Source organism: Athene noctua, chromosome 2 (genome assembly GCF_965140245.1).
Source record: "Athene noctua chromosome 2, bAthNoc1.hap1.1, whole genome shotgun sequence".
In the NCBI taxonomy this organism is placed as follows: Eukaryota; Metazoa; Chordata; class Aves; order Strigiformes; family Strigidae; genus Athene; species Athene noctua.
The window spans coordinates 50250851-50273174 of NC_134038.1; the positions used below are offsets into that span (position 1 = coordinate 50250851).

At 40.1% G+C, this 22324-nt stretch overlaps 1 protein-coding gene across 3 annotated transcripts in view; it reads left to right on the forward strand.

The window, feature by feature from the left end:
* The first annotated feature begins 846 nt into the window (after positions 1–846).
* The window catches only part of CHST9 (carbohydrate sulfotransferase 9), a 92267-nt gene continuing 70789 nt past the window's right edge, over positions 847–22324 (forward strand). Inside the window, exons 1-3 of one of the 3 annotated variants that reach the window (XM_074897744.1) lie at positions 847–1018; positions 1720–1865; positions 8666–8862. In XM_074897744.1, the coding sequence (XP_074753845.1) occupies positions 8763–8862 (100 nt within the window). In that variant the 5' untranslated portion in view covers positions 847–1018; positions 1720–1865; positions 8666–8762. Of the gene's footprint in view, positions 1019–1160; positions 1200–1719; positions 1866–8665; positions 8863–22324 lie in introns of those variants that run through there. The other 2 variants (XM_074897743.1, XM_074897745.1) reach the window with 2 other exon arrangements.

The window sequence follows — 22324 nt, forward strand, 5'->3', positions numbered from 1 at the left end:
AATGAACATGTGTTATCCCCAACGTCTACGCTCTGGTTGGGGTAATTACACTCTGCTTAGTTAACCCCCGTGGAAATCAGAGCAGTACACAGCTCTCTACCATCTGCTCTGAAACACTGTCTGGAGCTGGTTGGTGAGGTTCAGCTTCACACCAAAGGTGGTTGTGCTTCACTGGTTGGAGAAGTGATCCCTGTGTGCTGGCTGTAACTGTGTGTGAGATGATTTGAGACCTGTTAGGGTAAAAGATGTAAAAACGTGAAGCATTACGTTCCTGTTATTCCAAGAAAGGCCTTATGCCATAAGTGAGTGATGGGCAGGGGCTGAGGGAGCATTTCAGAAGTGTGTGCTGGGGCAATTCTAGGGACGTAGAGCTGCAGCAAAATGCCCACAGGGAAGAGAGACAGATAGAAGTGGTTTGAGCACAGCTCTGGAAAGTCAGAACTCTGTACTTAACCCATCTTAGCAAGAGCTGGAGCTATTTCTTCAAGAACTTCCTTCAAGAAATGCAGATGAAGCAACATGCCGGTTAAAGAAAGGTAACATCATTTATCTACATGGCTGGTCTACTGTCACAACAAATGGAAAAGGTTTGCAAGGCACCTATGAAGTAGAAGCACTAATTAAATATTTTTCTTTGTCATCCCGTTTCCCATAGACGGCAATAAACGTTTTACGTTACCTGTTTTAGTAGCCAGCTACAGCTATGCCTGGCCTCTCCCTGGCAGCTCACATTTGTTTGCCAGCACCTACCTCCGGGAGTGTCACCGCAAACAAACCCTGCGAGCGGAGCGCTCTGTCTCCGGGGCGCGCAGCGGCAGGAGGGGCGGGAGCGCAGGTCTCCGCGCGGGGACGGACCGGACGGCAGACGCTGCGTTTACCTGCCCCCGCGGGGACCCACCCGCCCGGCACCGGGGGGGGGAGATCCCCCGTTCAGGCGGGGGCCCCACCGCAGCCCGCCCGGCCCCAAAGTTTTGCGGTGAAAGTTTGTGCGTCGGCGCCTCCCGGGAGCGGCGGGCAGGTGAGGGGCTGCCGCGGGGGCCCTCACCCGCGGCGGGTTTGGGGGGGGGTGGGGGGTGCTGCGGGGTTTCCTCCCCGGCCCCGCAAGCCGCGGCTCCCCGCCGGCACCGCCCAGCCCCGGGACGCCGGGAGTTTCACCGGCGGGAGCGGGAGGAGGGAGCGGAGGCAGCGCGGCCGCCTCGGTACGTTTACCGCGGACCGCCCGGAGGAGACGGGGGTGCCCCGGGGCGAGCCCCTGCTTTGACGGCTCCGGCCGTGGAAAGGGGCTTCCCCCCCCACACCGCCCCATTCCCGGGACCGGGCGCCGAGCGCCGCCTCCCTTCGGAGTGGGGGAGCTGCGGCTCGTCCCCAGAAGTTGAGGGGAGTGCTGAGCCCCCCGCTGCGGCACCGTGCCAGGCAGCGCTCCCCCAGACCGACCAACTTTTCTGCTGACTCCTCAGAGCCCCCCCCACCGTCACACGACGGGAATCGGGAATTCAGGGCACGTCTCCAAAAAAAAAAAAAAAAAAAAAAAAGGTTAATATTGCCTGTGCGTTTTCAAGCAGTAGAGTGAATGATTGGGGCAGACGGCAAGTCTACTTGGCATGCTGATAACACTTCGGTTCACTGCAGTCAATAAACAAGATCCTGTAATTTCACCAGTTTAAAAAAGGGAAGATCTTGCTTTGACACAGTCTTTTTTTTAATCTCCCCTATCCTAAGAGGGTGAAGAAAGTCCCCCTCCAGTCCTGCGAGAAGATTGAGAGGCATCAAGTTGCTGTCTTGTGAGCCCTGTTTGTGTTTAACTTCCGCAAATCCAGGTGACTTCCCTGGGACTGCTCGCTGACTTCAAGCAGCGCTTCAGGCAGGTAAGAGCTAAGCGTGTCGAACCTGTCTTTGCTGAGGTGCAGTAGGGTCCCCCAGTCCTGACTGGGAGCTGTAATGATGCATAGTAATGCTTTTTCCTTTTTGAAGTGAGATGCCCTGCAGCTGTAGAATGAAACTCTTGGGAAGTTCCAAACCCATCCTTTTCAGTGCTGGAGTGTCTTCTCTGTTCTCATTTAAGTAAGTGAAACTTTTCGTGATGCTGTGTTGTCCTACCCACGACTATGTAGGTTTACTCTGCGTTTATCTGTGGTTAACACGAGCAGAGCTTTTGTTTGTTTCTTCATAAAGAATAATTACTAGAACTGCAGCTTTAAATTAATCTACAAGTGGCTGAGGGTTGCTGTGTGGATTAAATTAATATGGTCTGAATGAAATTCAATAGGATCTATGTTTGAGGAGCAGGACCAGGTAAGAGGTTGTGTTTGTACAGAATTTGTTCTCAGAAGCAGTGCAGGTGCTATGGACCGCTTTCAGTCCCCTAGTACAGTTCCTGTGGAAAGATTTAATGGCGTCAGCAATGAATATACGCTTCTTCACTAAAATGAGTCTTGTTTACAACCATTGCTTCATTAAAAGAAGTTTTGTCTTTGGAAATATATTGAAGGGATAATGAGGAACTAGTGACTTTAATAGATTAAAATGGCCCAATCAAATGCAAACCTTTTTTTTTTTTTTTGCCACATTATTAATTTTGTATAACATGTTTTATGCTATAAAGTGCACTAATAACAAAACATAATTGCTATAACAACATTGTGATCTGCTATGTAACAAGGGAGAGGGAAGCAGAAAAATGTTAAATATGTGCAACTTGGCTGGGTGGGAAGTTACTTTGGTGATGTTGATGTTCGGAATTTCCTGACTACTCTTGAAATTTGAAATTTTTAAGCTCTAGTCTTTTTAAAGGGGCTTTATTGTTTCAGGATTTGCAGTGGGTGAGTAAAGGATGCTCACTTGTTTAAACAGCTCTCTCCTTTGAAAAGAAATACCTACATATTTCATACAAATATTTCATTATTTTTGACTTATGGAACTCTAACAAAATTCTCTTAACTCAATGTGCAAGGTTGGTAGGTAGTAATCTTCCATTATTGCCAGTGATGAAAGTTGTGCAGGCCAACTGCCTTCAGTTACACTTCGACACAACCTTCTTACATGTAGCTCTTCAGGTGAAGAAGTTACTGAGGTGTCAGCAGGACTGATATACCAGTGAGCCTGGATGCTGGGTATCTCTCTCTTTTGCACCAGGTATTGAAATACTGTCTGTCATGAGGTGAGAGAAAAACTCATCACTGCCCTGCCCTGCCTGTACTCAGCCCTTGTAGTGAGGCCTGCCAGATTGTTAAGCATCCCCTACCCCCCACTGCCCCCCAGTAGATGCCGATTGACAGGAAGGGCTACGTTATGGGAAGTTTGGGTTGGGTTGGCTTTTTTTAAATGTTTTATTTCTGCAAACTTTCTCAGCGGCATTGAGTTTGGTTATCTTGATCTGTTATGCACTTAATTCAAATTACTGTAAGGACTTTGACTTCACCCAACCCTAATACTTAGAATAACTTGCTGGAAAGAGAAAACAGCAAATACTGTATGGTTTTTTTTCTAGCAACCACTGGAATAAACCAGAATGAAGAGTAGCACTGCCTGATATGAGGAACTGTGCAAGCATTGTTAAGAGCTGGAGCTGTGCCTTGTGCTAGCTGTTGTGAAGCCAGAAAGTTGAGATGTGGACGGTGGAAAGGTGATCCTGGAGGATCACCTACACGTGAAGTAGGACACAAGCTAACAGATGAGAAGTGAGGGAGGAGGGGGGAGCGTTGAAGTGAGAAGATATCCTTGCCTCCTTCCACTGACAGAGCTGAATGTAGCCTGGGCCAGTGTGAAGCAGAACATTGCTCAGTGCAAAATTTTCTTGCTGTGATAACTCCAGTGGAGGCAGCAGAAAAGGTACTGCTGCTTGGGGTAAGGAAGGAAGGGGGTAAGAAAAACATTGTGTGGGGTTGCAGTAGCTTTCTGTGTCTTTTCCTCATTTTACTTCCATTAATTCAGTTGTGTCTGAGGAGATGCTGAGTAGGTGGGAATTTGTGGTAACCCACAGTAATAGGAATGCTTTGACCATTATAAAGAGAATCTGTTTTTTTTAATCAGTATTCTACTGGCTAACCACTCATATTGATCATCTTTTTCTTTCAGGTGAAGGAAAAAAGGTGAAGGGGAATAGAAAATAAGGGTTTCTAAATAGTTTGAGGCATTCTAATGTTTTGCTTTTGTATGTTTTTGATTTTGGAACTGGTGATGGTGAGGGTAGTCATGGCAAGGAAATCTTAAGTTAGCCAAACATACTGTGACCAGATGCCATTGGTTTTGGGTGGTCTGGAATAGGAAGAAGCCAGGAATTGTACCCGAGAGCTGGAGGTGCCTCAGCACAGCAAGTGTATTTGCTTGCCGGGAGGAGAAAAGTGGACAACATACTAAAATGAGGAATCATGCCAAAAGCAGGAGATGCACTCTTCACCATTTTTGGGTGGTTGTGCTGTTTCAATTGTTTGTGTTAGCCCTGTACAGAAATGTGCCTTTTTGAACTGGACCCAAAATACAGTGGGAAAAATGCAAGGGTTTTATATTAGTGGAATGAGGATTCCTGAAACTCTCAAGTTTGACAATGGTCTTAAACAATTTGGCCTTAGAAGTGAATGATTATAAACTTCTCAAGTTTCTGAATTTTTGCTGCAAAGAGGTCTATGTTGTCATCTAAGGCACATTGTGGTTTTGTCTGCCAGATTAACTGTTTCTCCATGATGGATAAGAACAATACATAATAATCTCTCTCCATTACTCAAAAGACCTTGAAATTTTGGAGTGCATTCATCACTATGACATTTTCTGTGAAGCCTTGAGTTGTAACGGATGGGACATTGGGGTACATGCTTCCCAACGAGATGGGGGGAGGTTGGGCTAAAGAAAAAGATTAAGTTCAGCATAGGTGAGAAGGGCACAGCGGTTTCTTAGGCTACATTATTTTCACTGTAGCAAGCATCCTATCCAGCAGGATGGTCAAGCTATCACCCGGTGGAGCCATGTTGCCCAGGACTCGGAGCAAAGAAAGATTTACAGCTTAACTAGGGATGCTGAACCTCTGTCTTTATACAGCTGATCTCTTTTGGAAAGACTTAGGTTGAAAGTAATTGCTTGTTGCTCTGCCTTCACAGCCTCAAGAGAGCATTCATCTTGATTAAAGAATATTTGCAGGTATTTCCTCTTTGCTAGGATGCTAGAGAGCATTATCCATGACCATTTCTTTTTAATATTAAAGGAGAAAATTTGTCAGTGTTGTGCGGCCATTTTTCAAATTCTGCTAGAAGACTCGTAGACACAGACTTTTTTTAATGTCGCTATCATTTTTTCATATGTGGGTTACAAATCACTATGTTAAATAAATTAAACTATTCAAGCTGAAAAGTCTTTAAAAATCTTATAAGGTAGCAGAATCGCTTCAGATTTTTGATGTGTTTGATGTGTTTAGAGTCTTAACCTCTGCTAAAATGGTAGCCTTAATTAAAACTAATGTTACTGTTGTTTAAAACTAATCTTAAAACTTAGCCAACACAAAAACAGAGTACAGTTTCATATAAATTAAATTTAAATACATTAAACTAATAGCAAGCAGCATGAAAGCTCTTGATACAAAGATAATTGAAGTAACTGATGGTGGAGTAAATTGGCTTTAGGGCGTGTTTGGTAGTTTAAAAAAAAACCCCAAAGTATTTTAAACTGCTGTTTCCTTTTAGGAACTTCTATCCACTCAAAACTGAAACTACCTGAGTAGAAAAACATCTGTTTTCTTATTCACAGATTAAATTGCTTGGAAGCTCCTGATTTTACTGTGAATCCTAAAGATTACACAGGGCTTGTAGATGGTGCTGCATGCAACTATGATGGTGTTTGGGCAAGGTCAGCTGTATGTCTCCATGATGGTGTTTGGGCATGGTCAGCTGTATATCCTATGCCGTCATGGATGCATGCGATGGCTGGTATTGCTAAAGAAAAAAACATTGGCATTATTCCTTGGGCAAATCCTTTGTGGGCTGTAGTTTGATTAAATCAGTGTTTCCTGACTCCTCCTTTGACAGTAAGGTTCCCATTTCTTCTTTCTGGAACATTTTTTAGCTGGATGAGCTTTCTGGATGTTACTACGCAGGTGTGTGAGCCCTCATGGTGGTGGCAAGAGCTGGGCGGTCAGGGATGATGAGAGCAAGTAGCTGGAGAGAGCAGCACTGCCAGCCTACATGTGTCAGAAATGTTCATCGAGATGTGGTGTGGAGTGCTTTGCTTTCAGCATCATCCACGTGGCCTGAGAAAGCTTTTCTTGCCCACTCAAGGACATTGGTTTTCAGAAAGGAGAGCTGAAAATGCGAGTGTGTTGTGTAGTCAGAGATGGAAACAAGTGACAGTACCACAAAAGCAGGGTTATTTGGAAGCATGCCACTATTCACTGTGTGTTTCTGGATTGCTCACTTTTTTATTATAAGAGAAAGTTCTGAATCCCAAACAACTTTTCAAAAATAAACTGATTTCTGCTTTGTAGTACCTATAATTTAATTAATCTCTTTCAAAGATACTCGTTCAGACCTTCATGTCTTATTTATTTATTGGGGGGGTTTTCTAATCCAGATGCTGTCAGTGTCCTGTTACATGAATAACACAGCTTTTGTCTGGGGGAAAACAGAAGAGGTTTGTATTCGTTGGTCCTTTGACTAGTGGTTCTTGAAGCATTGGTTATGCTGGGAAGCTTCTGGCTTGTCAGCAGAGTGATTTCTGAAGATATGCAAACAGTGCATTTGCTGCAGGATTGAAGTTAGGTGCAAAGACCCAAGTAAACTTTTTAGTGTAGGTGAGGAAGATTTCAAGTGTCAGAAGGCTGAGGGCACTGTAGGAGAAGGTGCAAGTGACAACAGCTAGTGAAGAGCTGGCTGGCTGGAGGCTCCACTACCCACACCCTCGCACAAGGCATTTCACAGAGAATTCCCCAACCGTTATCTTTGGGTTTGCCCAATATTCACCGCTTCCTTCCAATCCTCTGTATCATCACAATAGCTGCAAACAGGTACATGTATATAACATGTAGGAAGTTCCACCTCCACTGAATGAAGGCAGAAAGAACTAGGTGGAATAAAGCACCAACTCGCCTTTCTTGGGTCTTCCAGGTTCAAACCAGATACTTCATGACCCATGCAAACGAAACTTCAGACAGAACATTTACATTCTGTTAATGTCTAGCTATCTGTCTGCTACAAAACAATTACATATAAAATGATTAATATTTAAACCCTGGTTTATTTTTTCTGCAGGCAAGTTTATGCTTCAGAGAATTGTATAGTTTTAACGGCACAGAATTGGAAGAAAAATTCAGTAAAATTCTGAACACAGTTTTGTTGTTCTTGAAATCTTTTGTCTCTAACATGGTTAGTGTGTTCATTCAACATCTATTTTTAATGGGAGTTCCTGCTAAGCCTTATGTGTGTGTTTACTTTTAGAAACTTGGTGATTATAGATGTAACTGTGAGGAGTTATTTAAAAATACAAACTTGTGGAACATGCAGTACTTGTACATTTCAGAATAACTGTTAAATGCCTGAATTTTCTTTTTCTGTTTATTTGAATGTACATGTACTTTAGCTCTGTTCTTTTAACAGATTTGTCTTTCAGATATTTTTCAGTAGGTTGTCTTCTTTCAAAAGCTTGAGTTTTTCTTTGCATTCTTTGCGGCAGTTTACCGGGCATTTCTATCAGATATGCACTTACAAGGGTGTCCACTGTGTTGAATTTTAACACTTTTGCTATGCAGGCCAGTTTCAACAGCTGCTCTTCAGCTTCTAGTAATGTGCTTTCAAAAGTGAACATGTTCTGATTCAGGTTAAGGATTGGCTTTTTTATGATCCACAGTGTCGTCTATGTTCTGTTGTTATAAACTTAATTTTATGGTGCCTTTGTGGCAGATGCAGGGTATCACGTAAATTAGTTTCTTTTTCTGGGCCCTCTGCTGTGCAAGAGAGTAATTTTTTTTGTAAGCTTTTACATTTGATCTCATTTCCACTGAACTTAGTGGCAAGAATTGGGTTCTTGACAAGTCCTTCCCATGTTGCAAAGTAGCCAAGTAAAAAGATGATCTGTTAATTCCTTCTGCTGCATTACCGATATCATGTTATGCTGACCTTCCCTAACCCTGCAAAACTCAACTTGGATTCATGTCTCAGGGTAAACATCGGAGCTTGACTTCCCAAATTGTAGGCTGAACCAATGCCAAGGCACTCTGAGCAGAGTTGTGTTGTGGGGGTGACTTCCTCGGGCACACCAGGTCACACAGCCCAGAAGCAGAGGTGCTGAGCTGCCCATCACAGAGGACTGGTAGCACCAGGGTGCAACCCAGCCAGCTAGAGAGGCCTCCAACTGCTGCTTGTAGCTTCTCAGCTGTGATGGGCAGTGGGCAGTGGTATACTGGTGTGGCACCTGGGTGTCTTGCCTAGGGCATCACCTCCCTCCATTACGGCAGCGGGAGATGTCCGGCGGTGTGGCGGTGGAATGGTCTTTGCAGCCACTTTGAGAAACACTTCTCCTTGGAAATCATCCTGGGCCGGAAAGATTGTTGAGATCATGAACAGAAATCTAAGCATTGGAAGTAATAGCTTGTAAGAGCTCCAGCTTGTATATAGTATGCTGTTTATACAGTCTCTGGTGAAGAATAAAAATGTAACACGAGAACTAGATCTATCTCTTGTTATTCCAGGTCAAACTTTCAGGAGAAGATGGAGGCATGCTGAAAACTTCAGGAAAGTGAGCCATGAGTCCTTCTGAAAGCTGAAAAGTAGCCCCCTGGTAGGGTCATGAACCTAAGACAAGTTTTTGTGTCTGTACTGATATTTGGGGTAGCTGGTCTACTCCTCTTCATGTATCTGCAAGCTTGGATTGAAGAACAACATACAGGTACAGAAGGTTTTCTCTCTTCTTGTTTGTTTTTTTTTTTCATTCATTATTTAAAAGGTGACTGTAAAGTTTGTTGTATACATGTGGACAGCTGGAGAGAGTCCCTCCATTTGGTACTATTCAGAATGGCATTGAAATTGGACTTGTTTTAATTGCTATACTTCATGTAAGCATTAAGAAATTACTTGAGTCACATAGAAAGATGCCCCCAGCTACCTAATCGTATTGTATCAGCTTCATTTGCAAAAGCAAGTGTTGCAAAAGCATATTGTGTATGCGTGAAGCCAAACAAGTTCAGAAATAATTCCGTATGATGATTTTTAGTGGGTTTTGTACATTATATTTTTTGTGGAAAAGCAGTTTTTTTGGGAATTACTGCTGTGTCCTGTAAGCAAAAGTGGTCTTCTAAGCAACAGTGCTCATGTGGAATCATCCTGTCTAATTTTTTTTATTGCTTGTTTGAGACAGGTACTGGATTTACAAGACTTTTTATATATATAGCGTCAGAGTCATATTGCATCTTTGGGTAAATCTGTTTTGGCTCAGGGTTACACTTGAGTTGAATTTCTGGTCACCATTTGCCATGTTTTGGTTTGTGCCACAGGTCGATCTAGATTCCTTTACGGATGAAACTAAACCAGGCTGTTTATCTCATCCTCTAGTGGATGCCCAGTTCACAGGACCAGTGTAGAGTTAGTCTGAAGTAATCCCCCTGAAATGTGTGTAGGGTGGATATCAGCAAGGTCCTTAACACCCACTACATTGCTCTGCACATCCACTTCTGTTGTACCATGTTACTTGATGGCATATCCTTGATTTTAGCTGTATACTTGTTTTGGTGGTTTAGGGGTTTGGTGTTGGTTGGTTGGCTGGTTTTTAGGGGTTTTTTTCCACCTTAACGATATGGAATGTTCCCAACTTCTTGAGAAGTCCTGACTTTTATGTCCCCTTGTCTCTATTGTTAAGCTTCCATTTCCTCTGTAAAATTCTTACTTTATAGTATGCTGACACCATTTTGAAAAACCGCATTAGTCTTCTGGCTTTATTGATCTCTGCTTTTATTCTGTATGAGCTGCTAGGCTCTGGTATGTTTTAGAGAGAAGTAGTGAGGGGGGAATCTAGTGCAGTATTCCTACAATTGTTTGACAGTGATCTTGAGTTTGGTTTTTGTTTTTTTTTTTTTAAATAAGTGCAATGATCTCAACATTAATTTCAGCTTGTTAATGTTTCTAGGCTGGTCCAAGGTACTTACAAGCTTGTATTAACAAAACTGTTAAGAAGAGGTAGTACAGGCTCCCTTGTAATCAGCTGTTGACACAAGGGTCTGGTAGAGACAGAGCGTGCTGCAGGGGGAAGTCTTCCTTGAAAATCTCTACTGTTGTCAGGAATGTTAAGGGCAGATATCCTTGCTTTCAAGGTAGTTCAGGAATGTAGATGATGACTGTAGATTATTGATTTATTTACTTGCTGACATTCTTCACATTCCTTGCATCTTTTCTTGTGCTGTAATGAACCTTTCTTTCCTTGCAGTGCTCCTTGTTGCCATTTCTCACGCTTTCCTCCACTTCTTTCTTTTGTCTGTATCTATCTACCATTAAAATGAAACAGAAAAAAAAAAAGTAATGCAGGGCGAATTAGAACATACTGTGTTCTTTTGGGCAACCAGATGCTTGCTTTGGTGTTTTCCTTGATGTATTGTCATAATCTTTTTCAGGAGAGAGGCTTCTCTCCTTGTACACCAAAATTGTTTCCCTGTGAAAATGTAATAAAATGGAAACTATTGGAGAATAACAGAATGGTTAGTGATTTTAAAGTGCGACTGCAGTTTTGAGTGCCCTTTTATCTCACTGGACTGCTGTTGTGACAGAACTTAAGCAAGATTTGAAAACGTGAATTTTGGCATTCTCTTCAGTCGCTAGGTCATGCACATCTGAAAGAGCATGGGGAAAATAATTTTTTGGTCTCTGCTCTTGCCTCTTCTTCCAATTCAACATGTAGAAAGCCATTCTTTTTTATTTCAAACACCTGTATTTCCTCTAAACCTTCTGCAGCTCAGTTCTGTAACATTCTCCCCCTGTATGCTGCTTAAGAGTCAATATGAAATAAAACATTTGCACATTCACAATATACTTTAGTTATGGGCATTTTGCACTCTTCTGCTGTTTTTTTCACATCACCATGTGTTGTGCGCTGTGGGTTTTTTGGTGATCAGCTGTGTCTGAATAATCCCACACTGACAAGTATCTTTACTAGGATTTTATGAGCTCCTTTAATCGTATCACTAGTTTCACAGCTGTAAGACAGCTAGTTTTAATCTGCCAGTGGCTGAGCATGTGATTTGATGTTCTATTAAGAAATGGAAGTGTGCCTTGTGCTTCGCAACTGCCATGCTGTGAGCCTGTAGAGACACGTGTTTGTTGTAGGCAGAACTGTTTTTATCTTCCACAGTGCCCTGCTCAAGACCTACAACATTCATGTTCGCATTTGATTGCTGAAGGATGGTTAAGTTGGCTGTGTTTGACTTTAGGAAAGTATGTTTTGCACCAGTGATGTGCTGCTGCTTACCTCCCCATCCCTCTGAATATTTGAATTGCAGCTTTTATAAATCACAACCACTGGAAGAAATACTATGTTTTACTAGATGGTTGGTTTAATGTTCATGCTTATTTCTTATGCTCTCCTAGCTGTGGTGCAAATGATTCCCAATCAGATGTAGATTTTGTGGGGAATTGGAAAATTTAAGGTAATACCCTGTTCCTTATTAGTATTTGTCTATGCTAGTATATTAAAGTCAGACTAATTACTTTCATACTGCCCATTCTTGTTGCCACCTTTTCTCTTTCTCACTGTTCACAACTTTTCACACTAGACCTAATGCCACTTTTCTTTCATAGTTTGACTTTTCTTTCTACTTGCTTTTCACACCTCTGAGATCTCAACTGTCATTTGATTCTCCCATTTGTCTTACTTTCCTCAAGACCTCATCTTCTCTAAGCATGTTTTTTTTCTGATTTACTTTTGCAAAATTACCTCATCCCTCAAATTTATCCAAAACAGGAACACCTTCACTAATCTTTCATCCTGTCAGTCTACTTCAGATGCACCCGCAGGCTCAGCAGCTGGATGTGTCTCTCAGCACAGCCATGTCTTCTGCTTCCTCCCACTGTGCTTGGACTCATCAGATTATTTCTCATCACATTTGTCATCCCTTTACCTTAAAAAAGAAAAAAACTTTCATTTAGAGATGTCTAAGAAACAGCTGCTAACTACATGGTGGTCCTCTCTGATGGCTTTTCAGAGACATTAGCAGAGTGAGAGAACAGGGAAGTTTCTTGCTTTGGCTCTATGCATGGAGTGTATAAAGACAGGATGATATATCCTTACTTAGACGTAACAGAGCCCCCCAGTTGGGTGTCTTCAGTTCACCTCAGTGGAGTAGTGGGGAACAGACTTGTCGAGAACAGTCAGACATGAATGTTGACACATGCAGATTTTATCTGACTGAAACCTCATTGACATCAACTTTGATAATGTAATATATATGGAGAACTTCAAGATCTCCATACATATATTCACATATATAAATTAATAAACATAAATGAGGCTTGATGTGAATTCAACTAAATCCTACAGCTTTACTTGACAGTTCTTGCATTCTTCAGTGAAAGCATCGAATATTGTGGCACTGATTAAAAAGCAATTACTGTTTATTACATGCTTAGGAATTTCCAGAACTGTTAATCTTATACAGGGGAAGAAAACTACTGGGTCTTCAAGAGTTCATACTGAGTTTTATACCATGAATCACCTGAATTAGGGGATGTGAAGTGCAAAGGACACTTGCAGTTTAATCCTGCTATCAATATGTTATAGATGTGAATTGGAGTTTTAAATTAGGGATTCTAATTTTGTACTTTAAAACTCTTCTTTTTTTGGGGTGGGGGGTGGGGGGTTGATACAATTTAGTGTGACTGATTACTACAAAATAATCTGAGAATATCTTTGTGAATAGGTCTGTGTGCTGGGCTTGTGTGCGGTTTTGTTATGTTTTGGTTTTGTTTTTTTCTCCTTTTAAAGTTGATGTAATTCTTTTTTTGTGAAGTATGCCTAGTAAATGCACAATTACAAAGGACTGCTTTGGTGTTTCATGGGCTGCAGTATAACCTCCAATTAATGTGAAGAAGGCTGCACTGCCTATGTCCTCACATAGATTTCTGGTTCCTGAGGTGAGAAAGATGCCTCTTCTTTCCCAGAAGCTTTGTATCTCATCTTAAGGACACTGGGGTTTTTCTGCATGCTTTCTCCTCGCTTTGTAGGGTACCAGTTTTGTAGTAGCCCGTGGGTGCCCAGGCATGCTTCTACAGTCTGTGTGCCTTCCTGCAGTTTTGTGCATCCTGAGTAGCTTCATCACACAGACCTCGTCCCCGTTCCTCATGTCACAGCTCTTGTTTTTTCTGAAGAACAGAATAAAAGTTCAGATAAAATTCCATTTTAAGAAAAGTTTGAAATTCCATGAACTGGCATGAGCTTTCTCAATTTAGTCTGCTGTTGCTGTAGCCATCCATGCTGTATCCATACTGTTTGGCATAAACAGGTGGGATTATAACACCCATTTTGACGATTTTGGTAATCCAAGGGATTTTTTGGGTGAGATACTTCGAGTCCATGGAGCATGTTTCTTCCTTGTCTTGACACTCTGTAGCAAATGAGTATGTGCATACACATGGTAATACTTAGTCTTTGCTGTTTGTGTGGGTTGATTTTTATTTAAACCTTGCCTAAATGGAGCAATATTGATGTGATTTAAAGGACAGTTCATATGTAAGGGATTGCAAAGGCAACTGTTCACACACAAGTCATAGTTTTCCCACACAGTCTTCAGTAAATACATTAAACTAATATATTTGTAGAAACCAGTTTTGTAAATAAAGGAGAAAAGGACACTGCTCAATAATGGTTATTAATAATGATTAATTTATTTCTTTCAGTAACCTTGAAATATTTTGGTTGTCAAAGTCTTGGGTAGTTTATGGGAATCTTGCTAACTGCTGGAGAAAACCACTCGAATAGCAAGCAAATCTTCCTGGTTTACAATGCCCAACTACTAACGAGGCTGTTCTAATGAGGTTGGGTGTGTTTAGGTTTTACGCTTCTGGTAAGAATATGCCATCTTCTCTGTGTAAAGTGGTTTTTTTTAGTTGGGTTTTCTTTAAATCTGCCTCATTAATGGATTGAAGCACAAAAGAAAGAATTCAGTGAGATCAGTGAATGCTGCTTGGTAAGCGGTTAATAGAGTTGTTGAAGTCCCAGAAATACTACAAGATTTTATTAGGTGAATTTCACCATATAACATGAGTTTTCTTTTTCCCCCCCTTTAAGTGGATGCAAGCTGTAGGGAGAAAACAATTGCCTTTGCACAAAAAATTCTATTAACAGGTACTCTGGCAAACCATAATGATCTAAAAACGCAAGTAAAAGCTAGATATAAGAAATTATGTTTTTCAGAGCTAGTGATTGTGGAGTCTTGCCCTATCTTCAGCAGCTGCAAAACCCAGAAGCTTTAAGAAAAATAAATTAAAATTTTATATTGCAGCATATAACATGCAAGGCTGTATTTATCTGTTTGTGAGGATGTTCTTCCTAGGTCTGGCTATTTAGCAGCCCTCCACCTTGCATCTCATTCATTTTACTTTTATCATTCCCATAGCTAAATTGTGTCTAATTTTAGAAATCCTCTTTTTTTAAAAGAAATTCCTGCCAGGCTGTTCTGTTTTTTTGAGGATACTGTGGAAGAGCATTTCTGAGTTGGTAGTGTGTTTTAATCCTTTGGTATTTAGCTTCCATGTTCCAGTGGTATAAAAGGAAACTAAATGGGATTTTGGGAGGGGGCTCCTCTCAGCTGTATATTCAGTAACATGTTTGAGCAGAAGCTGATGACATTTTGTTTATTATTATGTGTAAGCTTTTAACAATCTATTGTTTATACCTAGACCACAGAGGTCTACTTCTAGAAAGCTGTAGCTCTTATCTTAAGTGTACTGAGGACACCTGAACATATTCTTTCTTGCCTATTTTTAAACAGGAACTTCAAAAGAGGCTACTGTAGCTTTCTTATATCTGTAGGTACCTAACTGAACTCACTTCAGAATATCTGTTGTAACTACCTCTGGAAAGGTTTTTTGGCTTGATATTGAAACACTTACGAAGTGGGGTGTCCTCTTTGCAGGGAAGGGTGAATGTCAGTCACGCTGTCTTCAAAATGCTCTTTTGAATTGGATATGAAACACGTATAGGTAATCTTTGCACTGTTTTCTGCTTATTCACATTCTTGGAGCAGAACATCTAGGTGATGTTTGTAAATGTGATTTTACATGGAGCCCTTAGGAATCATTCTTTCTGTTAAGTAGATACGCTGGTTTTTACAGAATAAGAGCTATTCAACTTTTGTATAATTTTCTAACAGATGTGCTGTCATTGAGTGAAGTGGTCAGTTTTCAGTTGTAGTCCACCATTGTTGTTGCTTTTAATAACTTGCCATTCATAGCACCTTTTCAGTTCCAGAGAGCCCTTTCCTTAAAAGCTGATCAGTCAGGTGATGAAGCTCTGCAGTTTTGTCTCTTCAGTATACTGATTATATGATGCAGTACCATTTAAGACCTACACATAGCCTTACAAAGCAAAAAGGCTGAAGAGGTAATTTTTACCTGGCAGGTCATCATTTAGAAATAACAGTAGAAAAACTTTTAGATAAAAGTTTCTCTGTTCTTGACTTGTTCCATTTTCCTTAAGTGCACTGCACATGTTCAGAATAGCAAGTGGTTGCTGCTGGAGTACATTTAAGGCTGCTTACCTCTGTGTCTGATATTGAACTGCTTTCATATGTCGCTTGATTACAAACAGTCCTGTTAGAGCATGTCGTGTGGTCTCTGCAACATTCCAAGGGAAACCTTTCGTTACTTACTAGAATTAAATCAGAAATTCTGCTATGTTTTTAGTGTGTGTATACACATTTATGTATACATGTATATTTACTTTTAGTATACTCTTTATTTCCCTTCTTTATGTGGGAGTAGGCACTGCTGGTAGGAGAAGCATTTTAGACAGAAACCTATCTTCTCACCACAGTCAGCTATTTGTATACATAGGGATCAGTGTATATGGGAGAATTGTTTTAGTGTTCAGTCTCAAGAGCCTTTGTTTCTGTCTTTTTGTTTCCACTTTACTCATTTGGTGTTACTGTAAACAGATTATTGATATAAATTAGGGATAATTCTTGATCATCCTGCAACATCTGTGAAATAAACATTTAAAGATCAGGAGGCTGACAGGTTACAAGTAATGGGAACCATTTCAGTGTACAAGGGATGAATGTCCTACACATTTACAGTATTTCTGTGAAAGGCATTTCATAACTGTCAGTTTGAAACAGGGAAGATTCATGTCACATCAGCATACAGTGTTTTCCTTCTTAGCTTCTCCAACCTTGAGCCTTGTGGCTATACCTGTGGGAGTGAATGTTACTGTCTTCAGAAACAAAGGAGAGTTGGGTACTGTCAAATGCTATGTTTAAACAGATTTTAAAAAAAAAATAAAAAACCCTCCAAAGTTTGTTAATTTCTATCCAGAGTCAGTGTCAGTGACCAGGTCAGCTTAAAGGCGCTTCTTTTTTGTAAAAGTATAAATATTCATTACTCAAGAAAAACTGCAAAATACGCTGTATTTTAAGATTTCCCCTGTATATAGATAAAACTGTTAACTGTTCTCAGCCATGTATGAGCCTCACTTGATGTGAAGTGACAGGGAGTAAAGTACTTCGCACATCCATTTGGTTTGGATTTTGATTGGTTTGATCTTGATTTAGCTAAGTTGTGCAGCAGCTTCCTGTACTGCCTGGAAAGCCTTAGTTGGCAGCAAGTGGCAACAGCATTTTGCAACCTAAAAAATATTATCCCCTATAGTAGTTCTTTAAGAACTCCCACTCCTTCCAGTCCAACTTGTTTCCATCGAAAATGATGGTTTCCTTACCACTTCGAGAGCCTCCCCACAGTAACAAAATCCAGGACTAACGTTGACCTCTAACAAACCTGTGTGCTACCTGCTAGCAAATACAGTTTGTCCCTCACACCTTTGTTGGTTCAAATTATTTTATTTACACTGGCCATGCAGCTTTCTATCACACAGTCCTGGCAGAAATTCACAGTGCATAGCTTTAGCAAAATCAGGCTGAGTAGGCACAGTTTTTGTCTCTTAATCCTCCAGCTTCCTGTGAGCTACACTTAGCACTATCTGCAAGGGAAGATGACATGAATTATCAAAATATCTGAGGAATGATAGAAATCTTCCTTTTTTTTCTTGAGGTGACTAAGGGTGCTAAGCAAAGAAGATTGAAGACTTCACATCACCTATTTAATAATAATTTTCCAGTTTACAGTTCTGCAATATTCTAAGAAAAAAAAAGCAGGACATGGTCAAAGCTAGCCCTTTCCAAACTAATAATAGAGGGAAAGAGATGTAGAGACAGTTGACTTAAATTTACTTTTTCACTTCTGTTTTTGGTTTTGTTTTGGTGGTTTTTTTTGGCTCAGGGATGATGAAGCTTAGAAGCTCCCAGAATGGCAGGAGTGAGATATGGGGTAACTAGTGTTGAGGCAGTGGTTGTAAGGATTCAGTTCACATGCATGAAACCTGCTGTAAACCAAGCAGACAACAGGGTGGGGGGAAAACTCAAAGAAAGTCATGGGCTTTGCAAAACTGAGTTTCTTGAGAAGCAGAGATAACAAGGCGATAACTTGTCTCCTGGCAAAGAATTTTATTGCCCTAGAACATACTGAATGATGGCCTAATAGCCAGAAAATTTGACATGCACTTTGGGGAAAGTCATCTGCATGTCATGGACACTGAGTAAACACCCAGAAAAGTAACTGAAGATCAGCAGCCTAAGGTTAAGAATTATCAGAATCAATATTAAATTTCAGTGTGAGCAAATGCCAGGTGAAGGAAGAGGAGGTGTTAACTGATTTTCTCTTTAATACGAATGGAATGGAGCAGGTCATTTCAGTACCAGTTATAATCTAGCAGTAGAAGAACTTGCCCAGCTGTACGTACATGTGTAAGGCCATAGATGGAAGAAGAAGCTGTTAAAGGTTTGTAATATATTCTGCTACAGATATATTATAATCTAGTCTTAATACAAGCATGAACTTCAAAACAGCTCAAATGGGATTGTTTAGACGTATGCAGTTGTGTCCTAGGTATGTGCATATTGCCTCTTTGTCAATTATTTTCAAGCGAAAAGAGGGTTTGGGGACTTCTGTTTTTGATTATGATCAACTAGGGAGATGTGGTGTGTGAGTTCCGTTAGCTGCAGCTGGAAGCACTCAGTTGTATTAAATAGAAAAGGGAAAGTATCAGTGCCTGATGCTCCACCATTCATCCACAAAATAGCTCTGTTAAGGAAAAAAATATGTCTAATAGGAAATAATAAATGTAGTAAACATTGTGTAGAAAGGCAGTTTCCTCTCTGACCTTTGATCATACTTTGATATTCTTGCTTAAATTTTTAGAAAGAGCAGACAAACCCCAGGAAGACAAAGAAACACAGTTGTTTCTGAATTGTTGACAAAACCTCAAAGTTTTTCTGTTGTTCACAGGTATGTGCCATGAGAAGTTACTTTGACTTTGCTTAACCATACTGTGTTTTCAGAGAATTGTATAGCTAGGAAAATTATTTAAATTATTTTAATTATTTAAAATTATTTTAAAAAGTACGTTCCTGCTGTCATGCAGCTGTTGATGGTTCCCAAACATGCGTCTGTGTGAGCCTTAATGTGAGCTAAGGTCTTGCTTTCTTGGGTTAGGATGGGAGCCATGGATCTCCAGTGAAGACACCCATTTGCTGAGATGTGCAGTGTTTTTTCTGTGTAGCTGTGAGTTGCAACATGATTCCCACCAGTCTTGTTTGCTCAGAAAGCTGTATGCTGTGGCCACTCTTGGCAGCATTTCAGTGAGAATGAAAATAGAGCAGCATGTGCACCGTACAAACTTCATGGGAGGATCAGCTACTCCCCTGGAGGGGGCACAATGTCAAGTCCATGCTCATGAAGGACACAAATAGTAGAATGCCAAAAAATGTTACTGAACGGTATTGGCAGGGAAAAGGCCACTGGCTTTGTCCTTTTTTTTTGTCCTTTGTAGAGGTCTTTGAAGACAAGAGTGGAGTAGGAAAAATTGTAGCTCTTTCATTAATGGATAGCTACTAGTCATGCAAGTATTTGTTTTCTTCCACCAAATATCCTTGAGCCCTGTTACTTCTCATATTTCTTCTTCCTGACTTTGGCCTTACAACAGTGGCAATTGATGAAGGGGCTTTAGTTAGCAAAAGCTTTTGCTGTGCTAATCTATGCAAAATTATTTCTTTATTCCTGGAAAAACATTTAGTAGCCAAATAATCAAGTGGTATCTGTGTTGCAATAATGTTATGGTATTAAAAAAAAACATATTACACTATATTAAAGTGTTACAGTACGTTTTTCAAGTGAAGCATGGCAAGATGAATGAAGGGAACTCATGTAGATGCATCAATTTTATTTTTGTTTGTTTCTGGCTGTTTCTTGCTGTCATTAAAGATTCATTAATGCACAGTATGCCTTGTCCACTGCTGAGAACTAATGGGCTACAATCTGTTGACATAGGTCATGACACTTGAATTGTGTGTAAAATGCAGCCTATTACTTTAAACGTGTTATGTGCATAATTCATTAGATGTCATTGCTTTAAGATGATTCTGTAATTGCAGTCAAGAATTATGGTACACTTTCCAGAAAGATCTGAAGCTCTGTTCTTGATGTAGGGCCAAAGAATCAAGACTTTTCATGAACTTCGTCTTGATTTATAAGCTATTTAAAAACACTCAGACTGAGTAGCTCCACAGAACAGTTATTAATAAAGGTGACAGAAATTTGTTTTCTTTAGAAACTGAAATTTCCATAGAAGATCCTCAAGATGGATAACCTTTTCTGCCTACTAGCAGTCCTCTAAGAGATCATCGAATATGTAAAATACTGACACTGGGGAAGAAACAAATCTGTCATGTTCTGTGATGGGAGAGAAAGAAACAAGGCAGGGGGGAGATTGGTAGGGGGACTGGAATTTACTTGGATGCATTTTTCTCTGTTTTTACTCTTTTGCTGTGAGAGATGCTGAATTATTAATGCAATACTAAAGTCCATTTGATATGAATAGACTCCTAATCACTAAAGAAACTACTTGTAGGAGCAAAATCATTAGAGTGAGTTGGCTGACTGGACCCTGATTAAATGATATCTAATGAAGCAACAAAATGTGAAACAAAAGTACTTTTACAATAATTATTTGATGATTTTTCTTCTTCATCTGTGTGATCTTATGTCAGTGATTTGCTATTGTGGTCTTGGGGCTGGTAGCAGAGAGAAGGAGATGATAAATGCCTCTCAAAAAAAACTGGTTTTGCCCGATTTTCAAATTAATTTAATTGGATTGGAGGGGGCAACACAAAGTATATGTGAAATCTAAGAACTAATATGGACATGATTATTTTGCGTATTGGATTTTTTTAAAATTTGCTTTATCCTCTTACAGATGGCAAAATTAATTTCACCCTGCTTCTTTTCTGTTACAATTTTTCACTTCAGTGTGTCTATTTTGAAGATGAACAGGCAGATGAGACTGGGCTTATGTAGGCCGAAGTAGTTGCAGTGAGGTATAAATACTTCATGATTTATTTAACCTTTGAGCAGAAATTTCTTTCTGGTAGAATTAATCTGCAAATAGTTGAGGTGTGCTACCTCTTAAGTTATGATTGATCATGCAATATAACGAAACTCTATTGGCATCAGGTTTAGGACTGATGTACATATAAATATAACGCAGGTAAAACTACCAGATGCTGTGACTGACGGGTGGGTTCAAGGTATTCTAAACAAGTCAAGTCAGCCTTGACTCTCCAACTACCAAAATATGCATATAGTGTAACTGGCATTAATATGTTGTAAATAAAACATAACTGAATGACAGTCGGGAGTCAATTTAAGCAAAGATTAGTCTGTGATAACCAATGCCACGCTACAAATAATTGACTTTCTTGAAAGTTAGAGGTTAATTTTGATATTTTAAATGGGCTAATCCACATGGGATCCTCTTAAGGCAATCATTAATTACTTGAGGGAGATAATTTGTTTATTTTGCCAATTTTTGCTATACTTTCAGCATTCATTTGTGCCTGAAGACCAGGATTTCCTTTAGGTCAGAGGGCTTCCACAATATCCAACTCCAGAGCTGGTAGCACAGCACCTTTTTGGTTTCATTCCCCCTACAAGGGCCAAAGATCCAAGGAAGGATCAAAAAGTCTAGTTCCATCTGTTCAATAACATCTTGAAGATGACATATTCACTAATAGGTGTGTTTTGTTACTGTTTACTGCCTGAGGTTAGCCATAGAAAGAATGAGAAATTCAAAAAATGACAGAAAAGTGAGTGGTTTCTTGACCCTTGATAGGAAAGGAGAGTAAGCCAGATACTAGTTGTTTAATTCTAACTTCTGTTATGAGAAATGTGCTAAACTTACTTTATCCTATTACATGTTCATTGCACATGTTAATGTTTTTCATGATTACATATTACTTTGGTTCAACTATTTTTTGGCAGCTCCTATCACTAAAAGTATTTTTGTCCTTTGACTACCATATCAATCATTAGTTAAATTGGGCTGTCATCACACAGCCATTCTGAAGGATATAAAATGCAGAAATAATATTTCAGGTGCATTATGACTAACCTGGCCAGAACTATATTTTTGCCTTGAGAAAACTTCTGGTATTTCAGGTTTTTCCAGAACCCCAGTTCCCACTGCTGTTTCTTTTCCTGCCCTCCAAATATCTGGAAGAAGCTAATGTAGCTGCCATTTGTAAAGGCTTACAATGGGCAAGTGTGTAGGACTATAATTTATTTTTTATGATAAGAAGTAAAAATATCTTCCTCATCTTAAGATCACTCCATGCTAAAAAGGTCTGTACTTCAGAGAATGATGGTACTTCTACTGATCATACAAGTGATCAGTAGAATTAACAAAGAAATTTTGTGTGCAAGGAACACAGAAGTTTGACCAACTAAAAGTACTTCAGTGTCTGTTTCTACTTCCTTTCTAAATATTCTTTTCCTATGGCTTATGTTGTTTTCCTCTGATGTGATAGTGCACTTGTGCAGCAAATGTTTGTGGCATAGAGGTGATGTTTCAGGTAGTTATATTGCTGCAGACAGTCACATTTTGTTCTTAAATAGCAGTAAAACTGAGCAAATAAATATATTTGCATTTCATGTAATGCCAGATAATCTATCATCACAGATGTTTACTAGAAACTGCACTTATCTAGGAGTGTTTTCCAGCTACTAATGAAACAAAATATTTGTTGGGGGGGGGGGGGGAGGAC